Here is a 23,841-nt window from a genome sequence, read left to right as displayed (position 1 = left end):
ACAGTTTTTTTTTATAATTTCTGTGACTTTTTTTCTTTTTTCTGTTTCATTCTCTTCTTCTTTTATATAACATTGTATATCTGAAATTCCAAACTCTACTCTAGATTTTTAATTTATGCTTTTTTGTATTTGATATCAAATTTGTACCTGTATTTTCTTTACAATTTTGTGACATTGTTTTTGTTTGTTTGTTTTCTCTCTTTATGTTTCTTCTTCCTTTTTTTTTAACATTGTATTTTTGAAATTCCAAACTCTACTCTAGATTTTTAATTTTTGCTTTTATGTATTTGTTACCAATTTTGTACCTTTAAGAACCCAATCTTCAGGACCCATTTTTCACTAGGGAGCGAGATTACTGGCTTGACTGCTCTCTCTCCCTTTGGACTCTCCTTTTTCTCCACCAGGTCGCCTGTGTCTCCTCCCTAACCCCTCTCTACTCTACCCAACTCTGTGAGTTTATGTGTGTTCCAGATGGTGGAGAACACTTAGGGAACTGATTACTGGCTGGATCTGTCTCCCTCCTTTTCATTCCCCCCTTTTATCCCTCTGGCCACCTCTGTCTCCTTCCTCCTTCTTCTCTTCTCTGTATAACTCCATGATTATCTCTGAGTGGTCCAGTTGTGGAGTGCACATAAGGAAGTGACTACTGGCTACCCCACTCTCTCCACTATTGATTCCACCTCATCTCATTTGGGTCACCTCTAACTCCCTCCTCCCTCTTCTCTTCTCCATGTAACGCTGTGAACCTCTCTGAGTGACCCTCACAGTACAGAAACTTTTCATCTTTAACGTAGATGTTTTATCAATGGTGCTGTATAGAAGGAGAAGTTTTGAAACTACTGTAAAAATAAGACCGATAACCGGAAGCAGGAGGCTTAAGTCCAAACCCTGACTCCAGGGAACTCCTGACTCCAAGGAACATTAATTGACAGGAGCTCATCAAACGCCTCCATACCGACACTGAAACTAAGCACCACACAAGGACCAACAAGTTCCAGGGCAAGACATACCAAGCAAATTCTCCAGCAACAAAGGAGCACAGCCCTGAGCTTCAAGATACAAGCTGCCCAAAGTCACCCCAAAACCATAGACATCTCATAACTCATTACTGGACATTTCATTGCACTCCAGAGAGAAGAAATACAGCTCCACCCACCAGAACACCGACAGAAGCTTCCCTAACCAGGAAACCTTGACAAGCCACCTGTACAAACCCACACACAGCGAGGAAAAGCCACAATAAAGAGAACTCCACAAACTGCCAGAATATAGAAAGGACACCCCAAAATCAGCAATTTAAACAAGATGAAGAGACAGAGGAATACCCAACAGATAAAGGAACAGGATAAATGCCCACCAATCCAAACAAATGAGGAAGAGATAGGGAATCTACCTGATAAAGAATTCCGAATAATGAGAGTAAAATTGATCCAAAATCTTGAAATTAAAATGGAATCACAGATAAACAGCCTGGAGACAAGGATTGAGAAGATGCAAGAAAGGTTTAACAAGGACCTAGAAGAAATAAAAAAGAGTCAATATATAATGAATAATGCAATAAATGAAATTAAAAGCACTCTGGAGGCAACAAATAGTACAATAACAGAGGCAGAAGATAGGATTACTGAATTAGAAGATAGAATGGTAGAAATAAATGAATCAGAGAGGAGAAAAGAAAAATGAATTAAAAGAAATGAGGACAATCTCAGAGACCTCCAGGACAAAATTAAACGCTACAACATTCGAATCATAGGGGTTCCAGAAGAAGAAGACAAAAAGAAAGACCATGAGAAAATACTTGAGGAGATAATAGTTGAAAAGTTCCCTAAAATGGGGAAGGAAATAATCACCCAAGTTCAAGAAACCCAGAGAGTCCCAAAGGGATAAACCCAAGGCGAAACACCCCCAAGACACATATTAATCAAATTAACAAAGATCAAACACAAAGAACAACTATTAAAAGCAGCAAGAGAAAAACAACAAATAACACACAAGGGAATTCCCATAAGGATAACAGCTGATATTTCAATAGAAACTCTTCACGCCAGGAGGGAATGGCAAGACATACTTAAAGTGATGAAAGAAAATAACCTACAGCCCAGATTATTGTACCCAGCAAGGATCTCTTTCAAGTATGAAGGAGAAATCAAAAGCTTTTCAGACAAGCAAAAGCTGAGAGAATTCTGCACCACCAAACCAGCTCTCCAACAAATACTAAAGGATATTCTCTAGACAGGAAACACAAAAACGGTGTATAAATTCGAACCCAAAACAATAAAGTAAATGGCAACGGGATCATACTTATCAGTAATTACCTTAAACGTAAGTGGGTTGAATGCCCCAACCAAAAGACAACGACTGGCTGAATGGATACAAAAACAAGACCCCTACATATGTTGTCTACAAGAGACCCACCTCAAAACAGGGGACACATACAGACTGAAAGTGAAGGGCTAGAAAAAGATTTTCCAAGCAAATAGGGACCAAAAGAAAGCAGGAGTAGCAATATTCATATCAGATAAAATAGACTTTAAAGCAAAGGCTGTGAAAAGAGACAAAGAAGGTCACTACATAATGATCAAAGGATCAATCCAAGAAGAAGATATAACAATTATAAATATATATGCACCCAACATGGGAGCACCGCAGTATGTAAGACAAATGCTAACAAGTATGAAAGGAGAAATTAACAATAACACAGTAATAGTGGGAGACTTTAATACCCCACTCACACCTATGGATAGATCAACTAAACAGAAAATTAACAAGGAAACACAAACTTTAAATGATACAATAGACCAGTTAGACCTAATTGATATCTATAGGACATTTCATCCCAAAACAATGAATTTCACCTTTTTCTCAAGCGCACATGGAACCTTCTCCAGGATAGGTCACATCCTGGGCAATAAAGCTAGCCTTGGTAAATTCAAAAAAAATAGAAATCATTCCAAGCATCTTTTCTGACCATAATGCAGTAAGATTAGATCTCAACTACAGGAGAAAAACAATTAAAAATTCCAACATATGGAGGCTGAACAACACGCTGCTGAATAACAAATCACAGAAGAAATCAAAAAAGAAATCAAAATTTGCATAGAAACGAATGAAAATGAAAACACAACAACCCAAAACCTGTGGGACATGGTAAAAGCAGTCCTAAAGGGAAAGTTCATAGCAATACAGGCACACCTAAAGAAACAAGAAAAAAGTCAAATAAATAACCTAACTCTACACCTAAAGCAACTAGAAAAGGAAGAAATTAAGAACCCCAGGGTTAGTAGAAGGAAAGAAATCTTAAAAATTAGAGCAGAAATAAATGCAAAAGAAACAAAAGAGACCATAGCAAAAATCAACAAAGCCAAAAGCTGGTTCTTTGAAAGGATAACTAAAATTGACAAACCATTAGCCAGACTCATCAAGAAACAAAGGGAGAAAAATCAAATCAATAAAATTAGAAATGAAAATGGAGAGATCACAATAGACAACACAGAAATTCACAAGATCATAAGAGACTACTATCAGCAATTATATGCCAATAAAATGGACAACGTGGAAGAAATGGACAAATTCTTAGAAAAGTACAACTTTCCAAAACTCGACCAGGAAGAAATAGAAAATCTTAACAGACCCATCACAAGCACGGAAATTGAAACTGTAATCAAAAATCTTGCAGCAAACAAAAGCCCAGGTCCAGACGGCTTCACAGCTGAATTCTACCAAAAATTTAGAGAAGAGCTAACACCTATCCTGCTCAAACTCTTCCAGAAAATTGCAGAGGAAGGTAAACTTCCAAACGCATTCTATGAGGCCACCATCACCCTAATACCAAAACCTGACAAAGATGCCACAAAAAAAGAAAATTAAAGGCCAATATCACTGATGAACATAGATGCAAAAATCCTTAACAAAATTCTAGCAATCAGAATCCAACAACACATTAAAAAGATCATACACCATGACCAAGTGGGCTTTATCCCAGGGATACAAGGATTCTTCAATATCCGCAAATCAATCAGTGTAATACACCACATTAACAAATTGAAAAATAAAAACCATATGATTATCTCAATAGATGTAGAGAAAGCCTTTGACAAAATTCAACACCGGTTTATGATAAAAACTCTCCAGAAAGTAGGAATAGAAGGAACATACCTCAACATAATAAAAGCTATATATGACAAACCCACAGCAAACATTATCCTCAATGGTGAAAAATTGAAAGCATTTCCCCTAAAGTCAGGAACAACACAAGGGTGCCCACTTTCACCATTACTATTCAACATAGTTTTAGAAGTTTTGGCCACAGCAATCAGAGAAGAAAAAGAAATAAAAGGAATCCAAATTGGAAAAGAAGAAGTAAAACTCTCACTATTTGCAGATGACATGATTCTCTACATAGAAAACCCTAAGGACTCCACCAGAAAATTACTAGAACTAATCAATGAATATAGTAAAGTTGCAGGATATAAAATCAACACACAGAAATCCCTTGCATTCCTATACACTAATAATGAGAAAACAGAAAGAGCAATTAAGGAAACAATTCCATTCACCATTGCAACAGAAAGAATAAAATACTTAGGAATATATCTACGTAAAGAAACTAAAGATCTATATATAAAAAACTATAAAACACTGGTGAAAGAAATCAAAGAGGACTCTAATAGATGGAGAAATATACCATGTTCATGGATTGGAAGAATCAATATAGTGAAAATGAGTATACTACCTAAAGCAATTTATAGATTCAATGCAATCCCTATCAAGCTACCAACAGTATTCTTCACAGAGCTAGAACAAATAATTTCACAATTTGTATTGAAATACAAAAAACCTCAAATAGCCAAAGCTATCTTGAGAAAGAAGAATGGAACTGGAGGAATCAACCTACCTGACTTCAGGCTCTACTACAAAGCCACAGTTATCAAGACAGTATGGTACTGGCACAAAGACAGAAATATAGATCAATGGAACAAAATAGAAAGCCCAGAGATAAATCCACGCACATATGGACACATTATCTTTGACAAAGGAGGCAAGAATATACAATGGATTAAAGACAATCGCTTTAACAAGTGGTGCTGGGAAAACTGGTCAACCACTTGTAAAAGAATGAAACTAGAACACTTTCTAACACCATACACAAAAATAAACTCAAAATTGGTTAAAGATCTAAACATAAGACCAGAACTATAAAACTCCTAGAGGAGAACATAGGCAAAACACTCTCTGACATAAATCACAGCAGGATCCTCTATGACCCACCTCCCAGAATATCGGAAATAAAAGCAAAAATAAACAAATGGGACCTAATTAAACTTAAAAGCTTCTGCACATCAAAGGAAACTATAAGCAAGGTGAAAAGACAGCCTTCAGAATGGGAGAAAATAATAGCAAATGAAGCAACTGACAAACAACTAATCTCAAAAATATACAAGCAACTCCTACAGCTCAACTCCAGAAAAATAAACGACCTAATCAAAAAATGGGCCAAAGAACTAAATAGACATTTCTCCAAAGAAGACATACAGATGGCTAACAAACACATGAAAAGATGCTCAACATCACTCATTATCAGAGAAATGCAAATCAAGACCACTATGAGGTACCATTTCACACCAGTCAGAATGGCTGCGATCCAAAAGTCTACAAATAATAAATGTTGGAGAGGGTGTGGAGAAAAGGAAACCCTCTTACACTGTTGGTGGGAATGCAAACTAGTACAGCCACTATGGAGAACAGTGTGGAGATTCCTTAAAAAACTGGAAATAGAACTGCCTTATGACCCAGCAATCCCACTGCTGGGCATACACACTGAGGAAACCAGAAGGGAAAGAGACACGTGTACCCCAGTGTTCATCACAGCACTGTTTATAATAGCCAGGACATGGAAGCAACCTAGATGTCCATCAGCAGATGAATGGATAAGAAAGCTGTGGTACATATACACAATGGAGTATTAGCCATTAAAAAGAATTCATTTGAATCAGTTCTAATGAGGTGGATGAAACTGGAGCCTATTATACAGAGTGAAGTAAGCCAGAAGGAAAAACACCAATACAGTATACTAACGCATATATATGGAATTTAGAAAGATGATAACAATAACCCTGTGTACGAGACAGCAAAAGAGACACTGATGTATGGAACAGTCTTATGGACTCTGTGGGAGAGGGAGAGGGTGGGATGATTTGGGAGAATGGCATTGAAACATGTAAAATATCATGTATGAAACGAGATGCCAGTCCAGGTTCAATGCACGATACTGGATGCTTGGGGCTAGTGCACTGGGACGACCCAGAGGGATGGTATGGGGAGGGAGGAGGGAGGAGGGTTCAGGATGGGGAGCACATGTATACCTGTGATGGATTCATTTTGATATTTGGCAAAACTAATACAATTATGTAAAGTTTAAAAATAAAATAAAATTTAAAAAAATAAAATAAAATTTGGTAAACACTTTAAAAAAAATAAAATAAAAATAACTGGACTATATGATGATCTTTTACTTTTATCTAACTTGCTTCACTTTTTCTATTTCATATTCAGTGCTCTAATTTTATTTAGTTTGTATTTTCCAATTTCTCCATCTCTTCTTTTGTTTTTGATGTTCTTCCTCAAGCCTTTATCAAGTGCAGTAGGAAAGCTTTTGTATAAATAAATAATATATATAATATATATATTTTAGAAAACATGAGCTTTTACCTAGATAAAAATTTTATGACATTTTGATTCTACTTGTTTGACTTAGTATGGATAGAATGCTAGATTCCTAATTTTAAAAAAAATAAATACCTGAAAAGCAACAAAGGTTTACTGTATAGCATAGGGAGTTATAATCAATATCTTATAATAACCTATAATAGAAAATAATTTAAAAAATAATATATGCATATATGTATAATTGGAGTCTTCCCTTGTGGCCCAGAATCTGCCTGAAATGTGGGAGACCTGGGTTCGATCCCTGCATTGGGAAGATCCTCTGGAGAAGGGAATGGTAACCCACTCCAGTATTTTTGCCTAGAGAATTCCATGGACAGAAGAGCCTGGCAGATTACAGTCCATGGGGTCACAATGAGTTGGACAGGACTGAGTGACTAATACTACTATATATAATTGAATCACCTTACTGTACATCTGAAACATTGTAAGTCAACTACACTACAACAAAGCACATATATTAAGAAAAAAAAGTAAAAAAGAGACTTCACTGGTGGTCCAGTGGTTAAGACTCCACACTTTCAATGCAGGGAATATGGGTCTGATCCCTGGTCAGGGAACAAAGATTCCACATGTCACTTGGCTTGGCAAAAATAACAAAGAAGGGGGGAAAAATGCTTTAAGTTAAAAAAATAAGAATTTCCCCTGACATTCCTATGCATACTATAGCTCGGGGTAACCAAAGAGTTAACAATGACAAAGTGGCTCTTTATTTTAGCTAATAAATGAAAAAGGTAAAAATTAGAATTAGAATGTCAACATTTTGTAATTCCTAATGAGTTAATGAAACTTGAGTAATGATTATGAATAGTTCCTAACATCTCACACACAAAAAAAGAGAAGACTTTATCTACTTTATAAGGGAGGTGCACAACCCTACAAGCCTACCTCCTATATAAAGGAGGGGCAGAGAAATCCTGAATGAGTCAGATCAGCTTCTAACCACTAACTTAAGGTGCCAGAAAGTGAAAGTGTTAGTCGCTCAATCGTGTTCAACTCTGTGACCCCCATGGACTGTAGGCTGTCAGAGGAACATGTTAAATGACACAGCGAGAGAAGCAGTCAGCCAAATCCAGACTGTGGGAATCTCTCCAGGACAAACAACTTGGTTTCTTCCATTTAAAAAATAATAATAAGACTGTTCTATATATTTGTGTCTCTTTTGCTGTCTCGCATACAGGGTTGTTGTTATGCAACACAGCAAAAGAGACACAGATGTATAGAACAGTCTTTTGGACTCTATGGGGGGTGGGGGGGAGATGATTTGGGAGAATGGCATTAAAACATGTATAATATCATATAAGAAACGAATCGCCCGTCCAGGTTTGACGCAGGATACAGGAAACTTGGGGCTGGTGCACTGGGATGACCCAGAGGGATGGTATGGGGAGGGAGGTGGGAGGGGGGTTCAGGATGGGGAACACGTGTACACCCATGGCAGATGCATGCTGATGTATGGTAAAACCAATACAATATTGTAAAGTAAAAAATAATAATAATAAAATAAATAAATAACCAAAGAGGAATAACTTTAAAAAATAATAATAAGTAAAATAAATAGCTGAGAGGAAAGAGACAGGAGGTAGAGGGGAATAGAAAGTAACCCATGCAACCTCTGTCAACCAAATGCACCTTTTTTGATTCTGCTTCAGACTACAAGGCAGGGGGAAATAGGACAAATGTGTGCAATGGCTCAATATTGATGATATTAAAGTTAATGTTTATGACCAACTTAGATAGCATATTGAAAAGCAGAGACATTACTTTGCCAACAAAGGTCCATATAGTCAAGGCTATGGTTTTTCCAGTGGTCATGTATGGATGTGAGAGTTGGACTGTGAAGAAAGCTGAGCGCTGAAGAATTGATGCTTTTGAACTGTGGTGTTGAAGAAGACTCTTGAGAGTCCCTTGGACTGCAAGGAGATCCAACCAGTCCATTCTAAAGGAGATCAGCCCTGGGTGCTCTTTGGAAGGAATGTTGCTAAAGCTGAAACTCCAGTATTTTGGCCACCTCATGAGAAGAGTTGACTCATTGGAAAAGACTCTGATGCTGGGAGGGATTGGGGGCAGGAGGAAAAGGGGACGACAGAGGATGAGATGGCTGGATGGCATCACTGATTCAATGGACGTGAGTTTGAGTGAACTCTGGAAGATGGTGATGGACCGGGAGGCCTGGCATGCTGCAATTCATGGGGTTGCAAAGAGTCGGACACGACTGAGTGACTGAACTGAACCGAACCGAAAGTTAATGTTTAGGCATAATAATGGGAATAGAGTTATATAAAGGGACAATTCTACATCTTTTAAAGATACAGACTAAAATATTTACAGAATAAAAATGATGCGATATCTAGGTACTGCTTCAAAATAATTTGGGGAAGTGAGAGTAGGGGTTCAGATGATTCAAGACTGCTCGTGAGTTGGGAACTATTGAAGCTGACTTAGGATGACATAGAGGCTTATTTTCCCCCTACCCTCTGAGTTCTTAACTAACACTCCCTGTAATAAGAGACAGAATAACAAGAGAAAAAGAAACAGAAGTTTATTAATATGCAGACCTCCTATATACCTGGGAGATACTCAGGTATCTCCTGGCTCAATTCACTACCTTAAATACCATCTTGAGCTCAAGACAAACAAAAAAGTGAGGTAGTAGTTATAAGAAATTAATAGGAAAAGCAACACCATGGGACTGGGTGTGTCATGCATAATTAAGGCTTCTGGAAGACTTTTCCATTGACAGGATTCTTATGTGATTTAGAGCCATCTTTCTGGTACAAAGAGGGAGACACTCTTACAAATGGAGATTTCCTTTATCAATGTAAATGTCCCTCACAGAAGGTTAGTTTATACTCTGTCTTCAGATCTTCTCCTGTGTCTAGTCTCAAAAAAAAAAAAAAAAAAAAAAAAAATCAGCTCCAAACAATCCAAAGATGCATGTTCTGGGGTGACATATTCTGCTGCCCTATAATCCTATACTGTTTTTGTATTTTTGAAATATTCTTGAAAACCTATGTGGCACACCTGAAAATAATACAATGTTGTAAGTCAATTATACTTCATTTATTTTAATTTTTAATGCTATAATAAAAACTTACACATGCTTTTAAAAAGAAAACGAAAGTGGATTGAAAAGATAACCTTCATTTATTGACGGAGGAAACAGAACAGGCTCCATCTTGAGAGCAAGACTCCATCTTGGGCTGGACTGTGAACTTTGAGCTTCATGCCCAGTATCTATGGAAACAACATACTAATAGAAAACCAGACACCACCTCCCCCCCACCCCAGAGGAAGGAGCCTCAGGATTTGTACCTAGACTCTCCAGTCACCTAAAAGAATGTGCTAATTATCTCTGTAACAGAACAAAGTCATAAAACCCATTATGTTTATCAGGATATGACCACAGGCCTATTGATAAATGTCCACTGTTTAAATATCTAGGCTTATGACACATGAGCCTAGATATGGCACAAACACAAGTGACTGTGACGGAGCACAAGCATGGCCCAGAGGAGCTAACCGACATCCGAGGCCAAGGGCAGCACTGGGAGGAGCTACCCCACATCCAAGGAGCAGTGGCTGCGCGGGTGCAGGAGGGCCTAGAGGAGCTACTCCACGTTCAAGGTCAGGAGGGGTGGTGGTGAGGAGATACCCCTCCTTCAAGGTAAGGAGCAACGGCTGCGCTTTGCTGGAGCAGCCATGAAGAGATACCCCATGCCCAAGGTAAGAGAAACCCAAGTAAGATGTTAGGTGTTGCAAGAGGGTATCAGAGGGTAGACACACTGAATCCATAATCTCAGAAAACTACTCAATCTAATCACACTAGGACCACAGCCTTGTCTAACTCAATGAAACTAAGCCATGCCCTGTGGGGCCACCCAAGACAGGAGGGCCATGGTGGAGAGGTCTGACAGAATGTGGTCCACTGGAGAAGGGAATGGCAAACCACTTCAGTATTGTTGCCTTGAGAACCCCATGAACAGTATGAAAAGGCAAAATGATAGGATACTGAAAGAGGAACTCCCCAGGTCAGTAGGTGCCCAATATGCTACTGGAGATGAGTGGAGAAATAACTCCAGAAAGAATGAAGGGATGGGGCCAAAGCAAAAACAGTACCCAGTTGTGGATATGACTGGTGATAGAAGAAAGGTCCGATGCTGTAAAGAGCAATATTGCGTAGGAACCTGGAATGTTAGGTCCATGAATCAAGGCAAATTGGAAGTGGTCAAGAGTGAATGTCAACACTCTAGGAATCAGCAAACTAAAATGGACTGGAATGGGTGAATTTAACTCAGATGACCATTATATCTACTACTGAGGGAAGGAATCCCTTAGAAGAAATGGAGTAGCCATCATGGTCAACAAAAGAGTCCGAAATGCAGTACTTGGATGCAATCTCAAAAATGACAGAATGATCTCTGTTCGTTTCCAAGGCAAACCATTTAATATCACAGTAATCCAAGTCTATGCCCCAACCAGTAACACTGCAGAAGCTGAAGTTGAATGGTTCTATGATGACCTACAAGACCTTTTAGAACTAACACCCAAAAAAAGATGTCCCTTTCATTATAGGGGACTGGAATGCAAAAGTAGGAAGTCAAGAAACACCTGGAGTAACCAGCAAATTTGGCCTTGGAATATGGAATGAAGCAGGGCAAATGCTCATAGAGTTTTGCCAAGAGAATGCACTGGCCACAGCAAACACCTTCTTCCAACAACACAAGAGAAGACTCTATACATAGACATCACCAGATGGTCAACACCGAAATCAGGTTGATTATACTCTTTGCAGCCAAAGATGGAGAAGCACTATACAGTCAGCAAAAACAAGACCGGGAGCTGACTGTGGCTCAGATCATGAGTTCCTTATTGCCAAATTCAGACTTAAATGGATTTGTTTAATGACCTCAATCAAATCCCTTACGATTATACAGTGGAAGTGAGAAATAGATTTAAGGGACTAGATCTGATAGATAGAGTGCCTGACAAACTATGGACTGAGGTTCGTGACATTGTACAGGAGACAGGGATCAAGACCATCCCCATGGAAAAGAAATGCAAAAAAGCAAAATGGCTGCCTGGGGAGGCCTTACAAATAGCTGTGAAAAGAAGAGAAGTGAAAAACAAAGGAGAAAAGGAAAGATATACCCATTTGACTGCAGAGTTCCAAAGAATAGCAAGGAGAGATAAGAAAGCCTTCCTCAGTGAACAGTGCAAAGAAATAGAGGAAAACAGTAGAATGGGAAAGACCAGAGATCTCTTCAAGAAAATTAGAGATACCAAGGGAACATTTCATGCAAAGATAGGCTCGATAAAGGACAAAAATAGTATGGACCTAACAGAAGCAGAAGATATTAAGAAGAGGTGGCAAGAATACACAGAAGAATTGTACAAAAAAGATCTTCACGATCAAGATAATCACGATGGTGTGATCACTCACCTAGAGCCAGACATCCTGGAATGTGAAGTCATGTGGGCCTTAGAAAGCATCACTTCGAACAAAGCTAGTGGAGGTGATGGAATTTCAGTTTAGCTATTTCAAATCCTGAAAGATGATGCTGTGAAAGTACTGCACTCAATATGCCAGCAAATTTGGAAAACTCAGCATTGGCCACAGGACTGGAAAAGGTCAGTTTTCATTCAAATCCCAAAGAAAGGCAATGCCAAAGAATGCTCAAACTACTGCACAATTGTACTCATCTCACACGCTAGTAAAGTAATGCTCAAAATTCTCCAAGTCAGGCTTCAGCAATACGTGAACTGTGAAATTCCTGATGTTCAAGCTGGTTTTAGAAAAGGCAGAGGAACCACAGAAAAATTGCCAACATCTGCTGGATCATTGAAAAAGCAAGAGAGTTCCAGAAAAACATCTATTTCTGCTTTATTGACTATGCCAAAGCCTTTGACTGTGTGGATCACAATAAACTGTGGAAAATTCTGAAAGAAATGGGAATACCAGACCCCCTGACCTGCCTCTTGAAAAACCTGTCTGCAGGTCAGGAAGCAACAGTTATTTAGAACTGGACACAGAACAGACTGGTTCCAAATAGGAAAAGGTATACATCAAGGCTGTATATTGTCACCCTGCTTTTTTAACTTATATGCAAAGTGCATAATGAGAAACGCTGGGCTGGAAGAAGCACAAGCTGGAATCAAGATTGCCGGGAGAAATATCAATTACCTCAGATATGCAGATAACACCACCCTTATGGCAGAAATTGAAGAAGAACTAAAGAGCCTCTTGATGAAAGTGAAAGAGGAGAGTGAAAATGTTGGCTTAAAGCTAAACATTCAGAAAACTAATATCATGGCATCTGGTCCCATCACTTCATGGGAAATAGGTGGGGAAACAGTGGAAACAGTGTCAGACTTTATTTTGGTGGGCTCCAAAATCACTGCAGATGGTGACTGCAGCCATGAAATTGAAAGAAAGTTTACTCCTTGGAAGGAAAGTTATGACCAACCTAGAAAGCATATTGAAAAGCAGAGACATTACTTTGCCAACAAAGATCCGTCTAGTCAAGGCTATAGTTTTTCCAGTAGTCATGTATGGATGTGAGATTTGGACTATAAAGAAAGCTGAGCACTGAAGAATTGATGCTTTTGAACTCTGGTGGTGGAGAAGACTCTTGAGGGTCCCTTGGACTGCAAGGAGATATAACCAGTTCCTCCTAAAGGGTATCAGTCCTGGGTGTTCACTGGAAGGACTGATGTTGAAGCTGAAACTCCAATACTTTGGCCACCTGATGCAAAGAGTGGACTCATTTGAAAAGACCCTGATGCTGGGAAAGATTGAAGGCAGGAAGAGAAGGGGACGACAGAGGATGAGATGGTTGGGTGGCATTACCAACTCAATGGACATGAGTTTGGGTAAACTCCAGGAGTTGGTGATGGACAGGGAGGCCTGGCAAGCTGCAGTTGATGGGGTCACAAAGAGTATGACACAACTGAGCAACTGAACTGAACTGAACAATATCCTAACTTGGAATAAAATGTCTTTTCTTTTCAGTCCTTCATTCCAGGATACTACATTTTAATCAGTTAAAAGGAAAAGAGTAACCACCAGAGGTCCAGTCCTTTAATTATCTTTGTATTCTAAAGATAAATACAGCCATTGAGCTACATCATGTTTCCTAGACATTTTATCCTCTGATCTTAAACCTCTGGCCTCTTTCCCTACCAGTTGCATCCATCTCAGTACTGATCTGCATGTATACAGTAATGCACTGTATATAAAAGCTTTTACCTCAAAAAGCTTAAAAATTGCAAAAGGCAAATAGGATTTCCAGTAACACTTTATGATTGCTTTCATTAAAGAAGGCTCCCGTGCATCTTTCTCAGCTCTCTTAACTTCTTGATCCCAGTACCTGTAATAAGAAACAAAGCACAGTAAAGAACAGCATGTCCACAAAGGGAAAACAGGGGAGGGGCGGAGTGGAAGATGAGCCTTCACTACAAGGCGCCCTGTGGCTACCCTATAGATGCTGGCTAACTGCCCATAGGGCTTCTGTAAGCAAAGATAAACGGTGCAGACCCTGAAGCACCAGGTGTGTTTCCCTTCAACAAGCCTTGAAGAGAAAAGTCCTAGTCTCAGGAAATGAGTTCCTGCCAAACTTTGCTGGATTCACAGCACCATGAACAGCTCAAGAGGGCAGACACCTTCCTCCTGCTGCAGGAAAAAAAAAAAAAAGCTAATCCTGACTACATGTTGGAAACTGTTTTTCTGACTTGCTTTTTGTTGCTTTTGTTATTACAGTCATAGGTAATGGCCTGCCTCAGAGGACCCTGCCACTCTGCCTGACTGTAAACTAAAGTGCCTTTGTTCAGTTTGTAGATAATCTGACCTCCCACCTGTGAATAGAAGAGATTAACACTCCCCTTCCAAAGGCTGGCCATTCCCTTGGAGGTGTATTATAGGACTGAAAATCTTTTCACTTTACTTCCCCATTGTCTCTCCCTCTCTATTCTGCATTTTGACTTTAGTTCCCCATTGCTTCCTTCTCTCTGACTCTACAAAAGAACCTGGCATCCAGACCTCCACAAGATGGTTACTCTGGGTCACCAGTCTGCCACCTTCTGGGTCAGCCAGCTTTCTGAATAAAGTCATATTCCTTGCCTCAATACCTTGTCTCTCAGATTCATTGGTCTGTCATGCGGTGAGCAGAGTGAGCTTGGACTCAGTAACACTCCAGGGACCCCACCTCCCAGGACAGAGCTCAGCCTCCAAGGCCTCGACTGTGGGCTCCCTCTACTTGCACAGATGCACAGGGAACACAGATTCCCTGAACCTCCAAAGTGGGCTAAGACCAGGGTTAGCCTGAGATAGGTGAGCATGTGAAGTCAGGGGAGGAGGCTCAGAAGAACCCAGAGGAAGGCAAAGCCCCCCACATACACACCTTTAGCCCCATGTGGAAATTCTCACTCTCCTCCCCTTCTCCCTGCTGCCTGTGCTTACCCTTGCAGTTCTTCTCCAACGTGCTGGGAGCGATCTTCTGGAAGCACCGAGTACATGTCATCTTCTTCTAATCTCCGTTTGTGACCAATTTTAAACAAGGGATTTATCCACCTGTTAAAAATTAAGAGAAAAGAAGACAGATGTAAATTCAAACTACACATCTTGTTGCAGAGAAGAAGCCAATTCTGACTCCATGTTGAAAACTGTTTCTTTGACTTGCTTTTATTAGTAAAATCATACACAACGGCCTCCTAAAAGAACCCTTGCCCTTCTGCTTCACTGTAAACTACAGTGCCTTTGTTCAGCTCATTGAGACAGAGTTTGTCCCTCCCTACCTGTGAGTAGAAGAGCTTGACACACCCACTTCAAAGGCTGGTCATTCCCTTGGAGATGTTTTGAAAGACTGAAGACCCTTTTACTTTACTGCCTCTCCCTCTCTATTTTGCCTTTGACTTTAGCTACTGATTGTTTTTCTCTCTGTGATCTATAAAAGAATCTGGTATCCAGACCCCAATAAGATGGTTATTTTGAGGCATTAGCATGACATTGTACAGGGATCAAGACCATCCCCAAGAAAGAAATGCAAAAAAGCCAAATGGCTGTCTAAGGAGGCCTTACAAATAGCTGTGAAAAGAAGAGAAGTGAAAAGCAAAGGAAGAAAGGAAAGATATACCCATTTCAATGCAGAGTTCCAAAAAAATAGCAAGGAGAGACAAGAAAGCCTTCCTCAGGGATCAATACAAAGAAATAGAGGAAAATAATAGAATGGGAAAGACTAGAGATCTCTTCAAGAAAATTAGAGATACCAAGGGAACATTTCATGCAAAGATGGGCTCAATAAAGGACAGAAATGGTATGGACCTAACAGAAGCAGAAGATATTAAGAAGAGGTGGCAAGAATACACAGAAGAACTATTAAAAACTTATATTTTTTTTCTTTTAATATCTGTGACTTTGTTTTGTTTTGTTTTTCTTCTTTTCTTTAATATTCTATTTTTTAAAATCCAACCTTTACTCTAGATTTTTAATCTTTGCTTTTTGGTATGTTATCAATTTTGTACTTTTAAGAACACAATCTTCAGTCCCCATTTTTACTTGGGAGCGAGATTATTGGCTTGACTACTCACTCCCCCTTTGGACTCTCCTTTTTCTCCACCAGGTCGCCTCTGTCTCCTCATTCCCCCTTCTCTTCTCTACCCAACTCTGTGAATCACCAGTGTGTTCCGGATGGTGGAGAACACTTAGGGAACTGATCACTAGCTGGATAGGTCTCTCTCTTTTTGATTCTCCCTTTTTATCCTCCTGGCCACCTCTGTCACCTTTCTCCCTCTTCTCTTCCCTGTATAACTCCGTGAACATCTCCGAGCGGTCCAGACTGTGGAGTACACATAAGGAAGTGATTACTGGCTAGCCTGCTCTCTCCTCTGTTGATTCCACCTCATCTCATTCGGGTCACCTCTAACTCCCTCCTCCCTCTTCTCTTCTCCATGTAACTCTGTGAACCTCTCTGGGTGTCCCCCACTGTGGAGAAACTTTTCATCTTTAACCTAGATGTTTTATCAACAGTGCTGTTTCGAGGGAGAAGTCTTGAGACTACTGTAAAAATAAGACTGAAAACCAGAAGCAGGAGGCTTAAGTCCAAATCCTGAGAACATCAGAGAACTCCTGACCCCAGGGAACATTAATCGATAGGAGCTCATCAAAGGCCTCCATACCTATACTGAAACTAAGCACCACCCAAGTGCCAACAAGTTCCAGACCAAGACATACCATACAAATTCTCCAGCAACACAGGAACACAGCCCTGAGCTTCAATATACAGGCTGCACAAAGTTACTCCAAATAACTGACATCTCATAACTCATTACTGGACACTTCATTGCACTCCAGAGAGAAGAAATTCAGCTCCACCCACCAGAACACCGACACAAGCTTCCCTAACCAAGAAACCTTGACAAGCCACCTGTACAACCCCATCCACAGTGAGGAAACTCCATAATAAAGAGAACTCCACAAACTGCCAGAATACAGAAAGGCCACCCCAAACTCAGCAATATAAACAAGATGAAAAGACAGAGGAATACCCAGCAGGTAAAGGAAAAGGATAAATAATTTCACCTTTTTCTCAAGCGCACACGGAACCTTCTCCACGATAGATCACGTCCTGGGCCATAAATCTAGCCTTGGTAAATTCAAAAAAATTGAAATCATTCCAAGCATCTTTTCTGACCACAATGCAGAAAGATTAGATCTCAAGTACAGGAGAAAAACTGTTAAAAATTCCAACATATGTAGGCTAAACAACTTGCTGCTGAATAACCAACAAATCACAGAATAAATCAAAAAAGAAATCAAAATATGCATAGAAATGAATGAAAATAAAAACACAACAACCCCAAACCTATGGGACACTGTAAAAGCAGTGCTAAGGGGAAAGTTCATAACAATACAGGCATATCTCAAGAAATAAGAAAAAAGTCAAATAAATAACCTAACTCTACACCTAAAGCAACTAGAAAAGGAAGAAATTAAGAACCCCAGGGTTAGTAGAAGGAAAGAAATCTTAAAAATTAGGGCAGAAATAAATGCAAAAGAAACAAAGGAGGCCATAGCAAAAATCAACAAAGCCAAAAGCTGGTTCTTTGAGAGGATAAATAAAATTGACAAACCATTAGCCAGTCTCATCAAGAAACAAAGGGAGAAAAATCAAATCCATAAACTTAGAAATGAAAATGGAGAGATCACAACAGACAACACAGAAATACAAAGGATCATAAGAGACTACTATCAGCAATTATATGCCAATAAAATGGACAACGTGGAAGAAATGGACAAATTCTTAGAAAAGTACAACTTTCCCAAACTGAACCAGGAAGAAATAGAAAATTTAACAGGCCCATAACAAGCACGGAAATTGAAACTGTAATCAGAAATCTTCCAGCAAACAAAAGCCCAAGTCCAGACGGCTTCACAGCTGAATTCTATCAAAAATTTAGAGAAGAGCTAACACCTATCCTACTCAAACTCTTCCAGAAAATTGCAGAGGAAGGTAAACTTTCAAACGCATTCTATGAGGCCACCATCACCCTAATCCAAAATCTGACAAAGATGCCACAAAAAAAGAAAACTACAGGCCAATATCACTGATGAAAATAGATGCAAAAATCCTTAACAAAATTCTAGCAATCAGAATCCAACAACACATTAGGAAGATCATACACCATGACCAAGTGGGCTTTATCCCAGGGATTCAAGGATTATTCAATATCCACAAATCAATCAGTGTAATACACCACATTAACAAATTGAAAAATAAAAGCCATATGATTATCTCAATAGATGCAGAGAAAGCCTTTGACAAAATTTAACATCCATTTATGATAAAAACTATCCAGAGAACAGGAATAGAAGGAACATACCTCAACATAATAAAAGCTATATATGACAAACCCACAGCAAACATTATCCTCAATGGTGAAAAATTGAAAGCATTTCCCCTAAAGTCAGGAACAAGACAAGGGTGCCCACTTTCACCACTACTATTCAACACAGTTTTGGAAGTTTTGGCCACAGCAATCAGAGCAGAAAAAGAAATAAAAGGAATTCTAATTGGAAGAGGAGAAGTAAAACTCACACTGTTTGCAGATGACATGATCCTCTACATAGAAAACCCTAAAGACTCCACCAGAAAAGATCTTCATGACACATATAATCATGATGGTGTGTTCACTCAACTAGAGCCAGACATCCTGGAATGTGAAGTCAAATGGGCCTTAGGAAGCATCACTATGAACAAAGCTAGTGGAGGTGATGGAATTCCAGTTGAGCTATTTCAAATCCTGAAAGATGATGCTGTGAAAGTACTGCACTCAATATGCCAAAAATTTGGAAAACTCAGCAGTGGACACAAGACTGGAAAAGTCAGTTTTCATCCCAATCCCAAAGAAAGGCAATGCCAAAGAATGCTCAAACTACCACACAATGGCATTCATGTCACACTCTAGTAAAGTAATGCTCAAAATTCACCAAGCCAGGCCTCAGCAGTATGTGAACCATGAACTTCCAGATGTTCAAGCTGGTTTTAGAAAAGGCAGAGGAACCAGAGATCATATTGCCAACATCCGCTGGATTATCAAAAAAAGCAAGAGAGTTCCAGAACAACATCTATTCCTGCTTTATTGACTATGCCAAAGCCTTTGACTGTGTAGATCACAATCAACTGTGGAAAATTCTGAAAGAGATGGGAATACCAGACCACCTGACCTGCCTCTTAAGAATCCTATTTGCAGGTCAGGAAGCAACAGTTAGAACTGGACATGGAATAACAGACTGGTTCCAGACAGGAAAAGGAGTATGTCAAGGCTGTATATTGTCACCCTGCTTATTTAACTTATATGCAGAGTACATCATGAGAAACGCTGGACTGGAAGAAACACAAGCTGGAATCAAGATTGCCAGGAGAAATATCAATAACCTCAGATATGCAGATGACACCACTCGTATGGAAGAAATTGAAGAAGAACTAAAGAGGCTCTTGATGAAAGTGAAAGAGGGGAGTGAAAAAGTTGGCTTAAAGCTCAACATTCAGAAAATTAAGATCATGGCATCTGATCCTATCACTTCATGGCAAATAGATGGGGAAACAGTGGAAACAGTGGCTGACTTTATTTTTTAGGACTCCAAAATCACTGTAGATGGTGATTTCAGCCATGAAATTAAAAGAAAGTTTACTGCTTAGAAGGAAAGTTATGACCAACCTATACAGCATATTGAAAAGCAGAGACATTACTTTATTAACAAAGGTCCGTCTAGTCAAGGCCATGGTTTTTCCAGTAGTCGTGTATGGATGTGAGAGTTGGACTATAAAGAAACCTGAGCTTTGAAGAATTGATGCTTTTGGACTGTGGTGTTGGAGAAGTCTCTTGAGAGTCCCTTGGACTGCAAGAAAATCCAACCAGTCCCTCCTAAAGGAGATCAGTCCTGGGTGTTCATTTGAAGTACAAATACTTTGGCCACCTGACGTGAAGAACTGACTCATTAAAAAGACCCTGATGCTGGGAAAGTTTGAGGGCAGGAGGAGATGGGGATGACAGAGGATGAAATGGTTGGATGACATCACTGACTCAATTGACATGAGTTTGGGTAAACTCCAGGAGCTGGTGATGGACCGGGAGGCCTGGCATTCTGTAGTTCATGGGGTCACAAAGAGTCATACATAACTGAGCAACTGAACTGAACTGAGCCTGCCATCTTCTCTGTCTGTCAGTTCCCCAATTAAAGTCTCTACCTTGCATCAGCAGCTCATCTGTCAGATTCATCAGCCTATTGTGAGGTGAGCATAGTGAGCTTGGACTCGGTAACAATCTCTAATTAGAACCCTATATTAATGGGCTTTATTAAAAAGAAAATTCTACATTTTAAATATATAGAGACATGAGTGGGGGAAATATATGGGCATCCCTGGTGGCTCAATGGTAAAGAATCCACCTGCCAATGCAGAAGACACGGATTCGATCCCTGGGTCAGAAAGATCCCCTGGAGAAGGAAGTGGTAACCCCCTCCAGCATCTTGCCTCAGAAATCCCAGGCACAGAGGAGCCTGGTGGGCTAACGTGCATGGTGTCACAAAAGAGTCAGACACAACTTAATGACTAAACAACAATACATTCATATATATGCCCTAGCTCTACACACTGAAGGGGTCCTAAAAGCAAAGACATACCAGTTGCAAAGAACATTCCAGCTCCCAAATGTTAGGGGTTTTGTTTCTTTAACCTACACAATTACAAAATATTTTTCTCATGATGAGAACTTTCACAGTTGAGAAATAAAATACTGCTTCCCATACCAGTAAACAAAGGATATCAGAGTCATCAATAATTGCAGCCACCTCCCTCTGAGTGAGTGAACTGGTGAGTCCTTTGGGAACACAGGAAGGAAACAAACAAACAAACAAAAAACCATGCTATATGTTGTTGCTGTTCAGTCGCTCAGTCAGGTCTGACTCATTGGGACCCCATGGACTGCAGCATGCCAGGGTTTCCTGCCCTTCACGATCTCCCAGAGTTTGCTCAAACTCATACCCATTGAGCTAATGATGCCATATAACCATTTCATCCTCTGTTGCCCCTCCTCCTCCTGCCCTCAATCCTTCCCAGCAACAGTCAAACTGCAGCAACCCCCAATAATGACCCCAGAGGGAGCACAGGATGACAAAACACTAGATACTGGCCCCAGATAACTGAGGTGCATATCAAAGGAATAATTTCCATGAGCCCAGATTCCTGCATTTTCCCATTCAAAGAAAAGCACTAAATTCTTCAATTTGAGATATCTGGTTTTCTTTCATTAAGAATATTTTGACGTTCAGACTACCTGTCCTTTAGGGGAAAACTCCTATATGACTGGGCTCTACACCCTCACCTCCTCAGAACACTTTTCTCAGGGTTACTTGAGATGCTTCCTCCTAGACTTGAAGTCTTAAGAATATCTACTGAATAAAACATAACTGTCAATATTTAGGCTCTGCAATTTTTTCTCAATCGACTCTCTTAGGTACTTTGCTGTTGTTGATGCTGCTAAGTAGCTTCAGTCGTGTCCGACTCAGTGTGACCCCATAGACGGCAGCCCACCAGGCTCCCCCGTCCCTGGGATTCTCCAGACAAGAACACTGGAGTGGGTTGCCATTTCCTTCTCCAATGCATAAAAGTGAAAAGTGAAAGTGAAATCGCTCAGTCGTGTCCGACTCTTCACGACCCCATGGACCGTAGCCTCCCAGGCTCCTCCACCCATGGGATTTTACAGGCAAGAGTACTAGAGTGGGTTACCATTGCCTTCTCCCTTAGGCACTTTGCTGCTGTTGCTGGTAAGTCGCTTCAGTCGTGTCCGACTCTGTGCGACCCCATAGACAGCAGCCCACTAGACTCCTCTGTCCCTGGGATTCTCCAGGCAAGAATACTGGAGTGGATTGCCATTTCCTTCTCCAGTGCATGAAAGTGAAAAGTGAAAGGGAATTCGCCCAGTCGTGTCCAACTCTTAGCGACCCCATGGACTGCAGCCCACCAGGCTCCTCCGTCCATGGGAGTTCCAAGCAAGAGTACCAGAGTGGGGTGCCAGTGCTTTCAAATATGCAATATAGTAATTTTTCAATGTATTAGTAGTTTGGGGGAGGTAATTTTAACTTTGTTTATTTATGGTTGCACTGGGTCTTCATTGTTATGAATGGGCTTTCTTGAGTTGTGTCGAGCAGGGGCTACTCTCTAGTTGTGGTGCTCAGGCTTCTCATTGTGATGGCTTCCCTTATTGGGGAGCATGGGCTCCATGCTGCATGGGCTTAGTTGCCTTGCAGCATGTGAGGTATTCCCAGACCAGGGACTGAAACTGTGTTCCCTGTATTGGCAGGTGGATTCTTTATGACTGGACCACCAGGAAAGTCTGCAATACAGTATTACTAACTACAGTTACTAACCTGGACATTAAGTCTTCATGATTTATTTGTAACTGGAATTTTGTGCCTTTTGTTCCTCTTCACCTAGATCCTGGTTTTTAATACATTTTTTCCTAAAAGGAACCAGGCTCCTTGAAGCAATGGCTAACTCCAGGGTTGGGAGACTGTATGCAAACACCTGACAATTAGCTGTTTTGATTATAATGTAATTTCCTAACATCAAGCTATGGAGACATCCATTACAAAAACATTCACCTCCAGTGAACACATGCCAACTACACGACTAGATAAAGAGCCAGGCCAGCTTATCCACGAAGTTCCTTTTTGTAGAAAGCTCACATTGACATGATAACAGACTATCTCACTGCTTGCTTGCTCCTCCCTTCCTGTTTTTTTAAGTCCCACTCTCATGTTTTAATTAACCAATAAAGAGTGAACCTGTTGAATACTAGACACCACACTCTCAACCCCAAAGAGGCAGAAGTCCAGATCCAAATACTCTCTCCCTGGACTACGCTAAAGCCTTTAACTGTGTGGATCACAACAAACTGTGGGAAATTATTCAAGAGATGGGAATACCAGACCAACTTACCTGCCTCCTTAGAAATCTGTATGCAGGTCAAGAACAACAGTTAGAACCAGACATGGAACAACGAACTGGTTCCAAATTGGGAAAAAAGTACGTCAAGGCTATATACTGTCACCCTGCTTATTTAACTTATATGCAGAGTACATCATGAGAATTGCTCGGCTGGATGAAGCACAAGCTGAAATCAAGATTACTGGGAGAAATATCAATAACCTCAGATATGCAGATGACACTATCCTTATGGCAAAAATTGAAGAAGAACTAAAGAGCCTCTTGATGAATGTGAAAGAGGAGAGTGAAAAAGTGGGCTTAAAACTCAACATTCAGAAAACAAAGATCATGGCATCCAATCCCATCACTTCATGGGCAAATAGTTGGGGAAACAATGAAAACAGTGACAGAATTTATTTTCTTGGGCTCAAAAATTACTACAGATGGTGACTGCAGCCATCTGTAAATAAAAGATGCTTGCTCCTTGGAAGAAAAGCTATGACAAACTTAGATAGCATATTAAAAAGTAGAGACATTACTTTGCTGACAAAGGCTCATCTTGTCAAAGCTATGATTTTTCCATTAGTCATGTATGGATGTGAGAGTTGGACTATAAGGAAAGCTGAGTGCTGAA

At 40.1% G+C, this 23,841-nt stretch overlaps 1 protein-coding gene across 1 annotated transcript in view; it reads right to left on the bottom strand.

Annotated features, from left to right (window-relative positions):
- Window positions 1-23,841, bottom strand: part of LOC113902483 (multidrug resistance-associated protein 4-like) — a 365,222-nt gene that overhangs the window by 267,341 nt on the left and 74,040 nt on the right. The window contains exons 3-4 of the mRNA XM_027557817.1: window positions 15,182-15,292; window positions 13,973-14,093 (exon numbers count right to left, since the gene is read on the bottom strand). Coding sequence (XP_027413618.1) covers window positions 13,973-14,093; window positions 15,182-15,292 — 232 coding nt within the window. The remainder of the gene's footprint in view (window positions 1-13,972; window positions 14,094-15,181; window positions 15,293-23,841) is intronic.

This window comes from Bos indicus x Bos taurus, chromosome 12 (assembly GCF_003369695.1).
Source record: "Bos indicus x Bos taurus breed Angus x Brahman F1 hybrid chromosome 12, Bos_hybrid_MaternalHap_v2.0, whole genome shotgun sequence".
Classification (NCBI taxonomy): Eukaryota; Metazoa; Chordata; class Mammalia; order Artiodactyla; family Bovidae; genus Bos; species Bos indicus x Bos taurus.
This window is presented reverse-complemented; position numbering and strand designations above follow the sequence as displayed.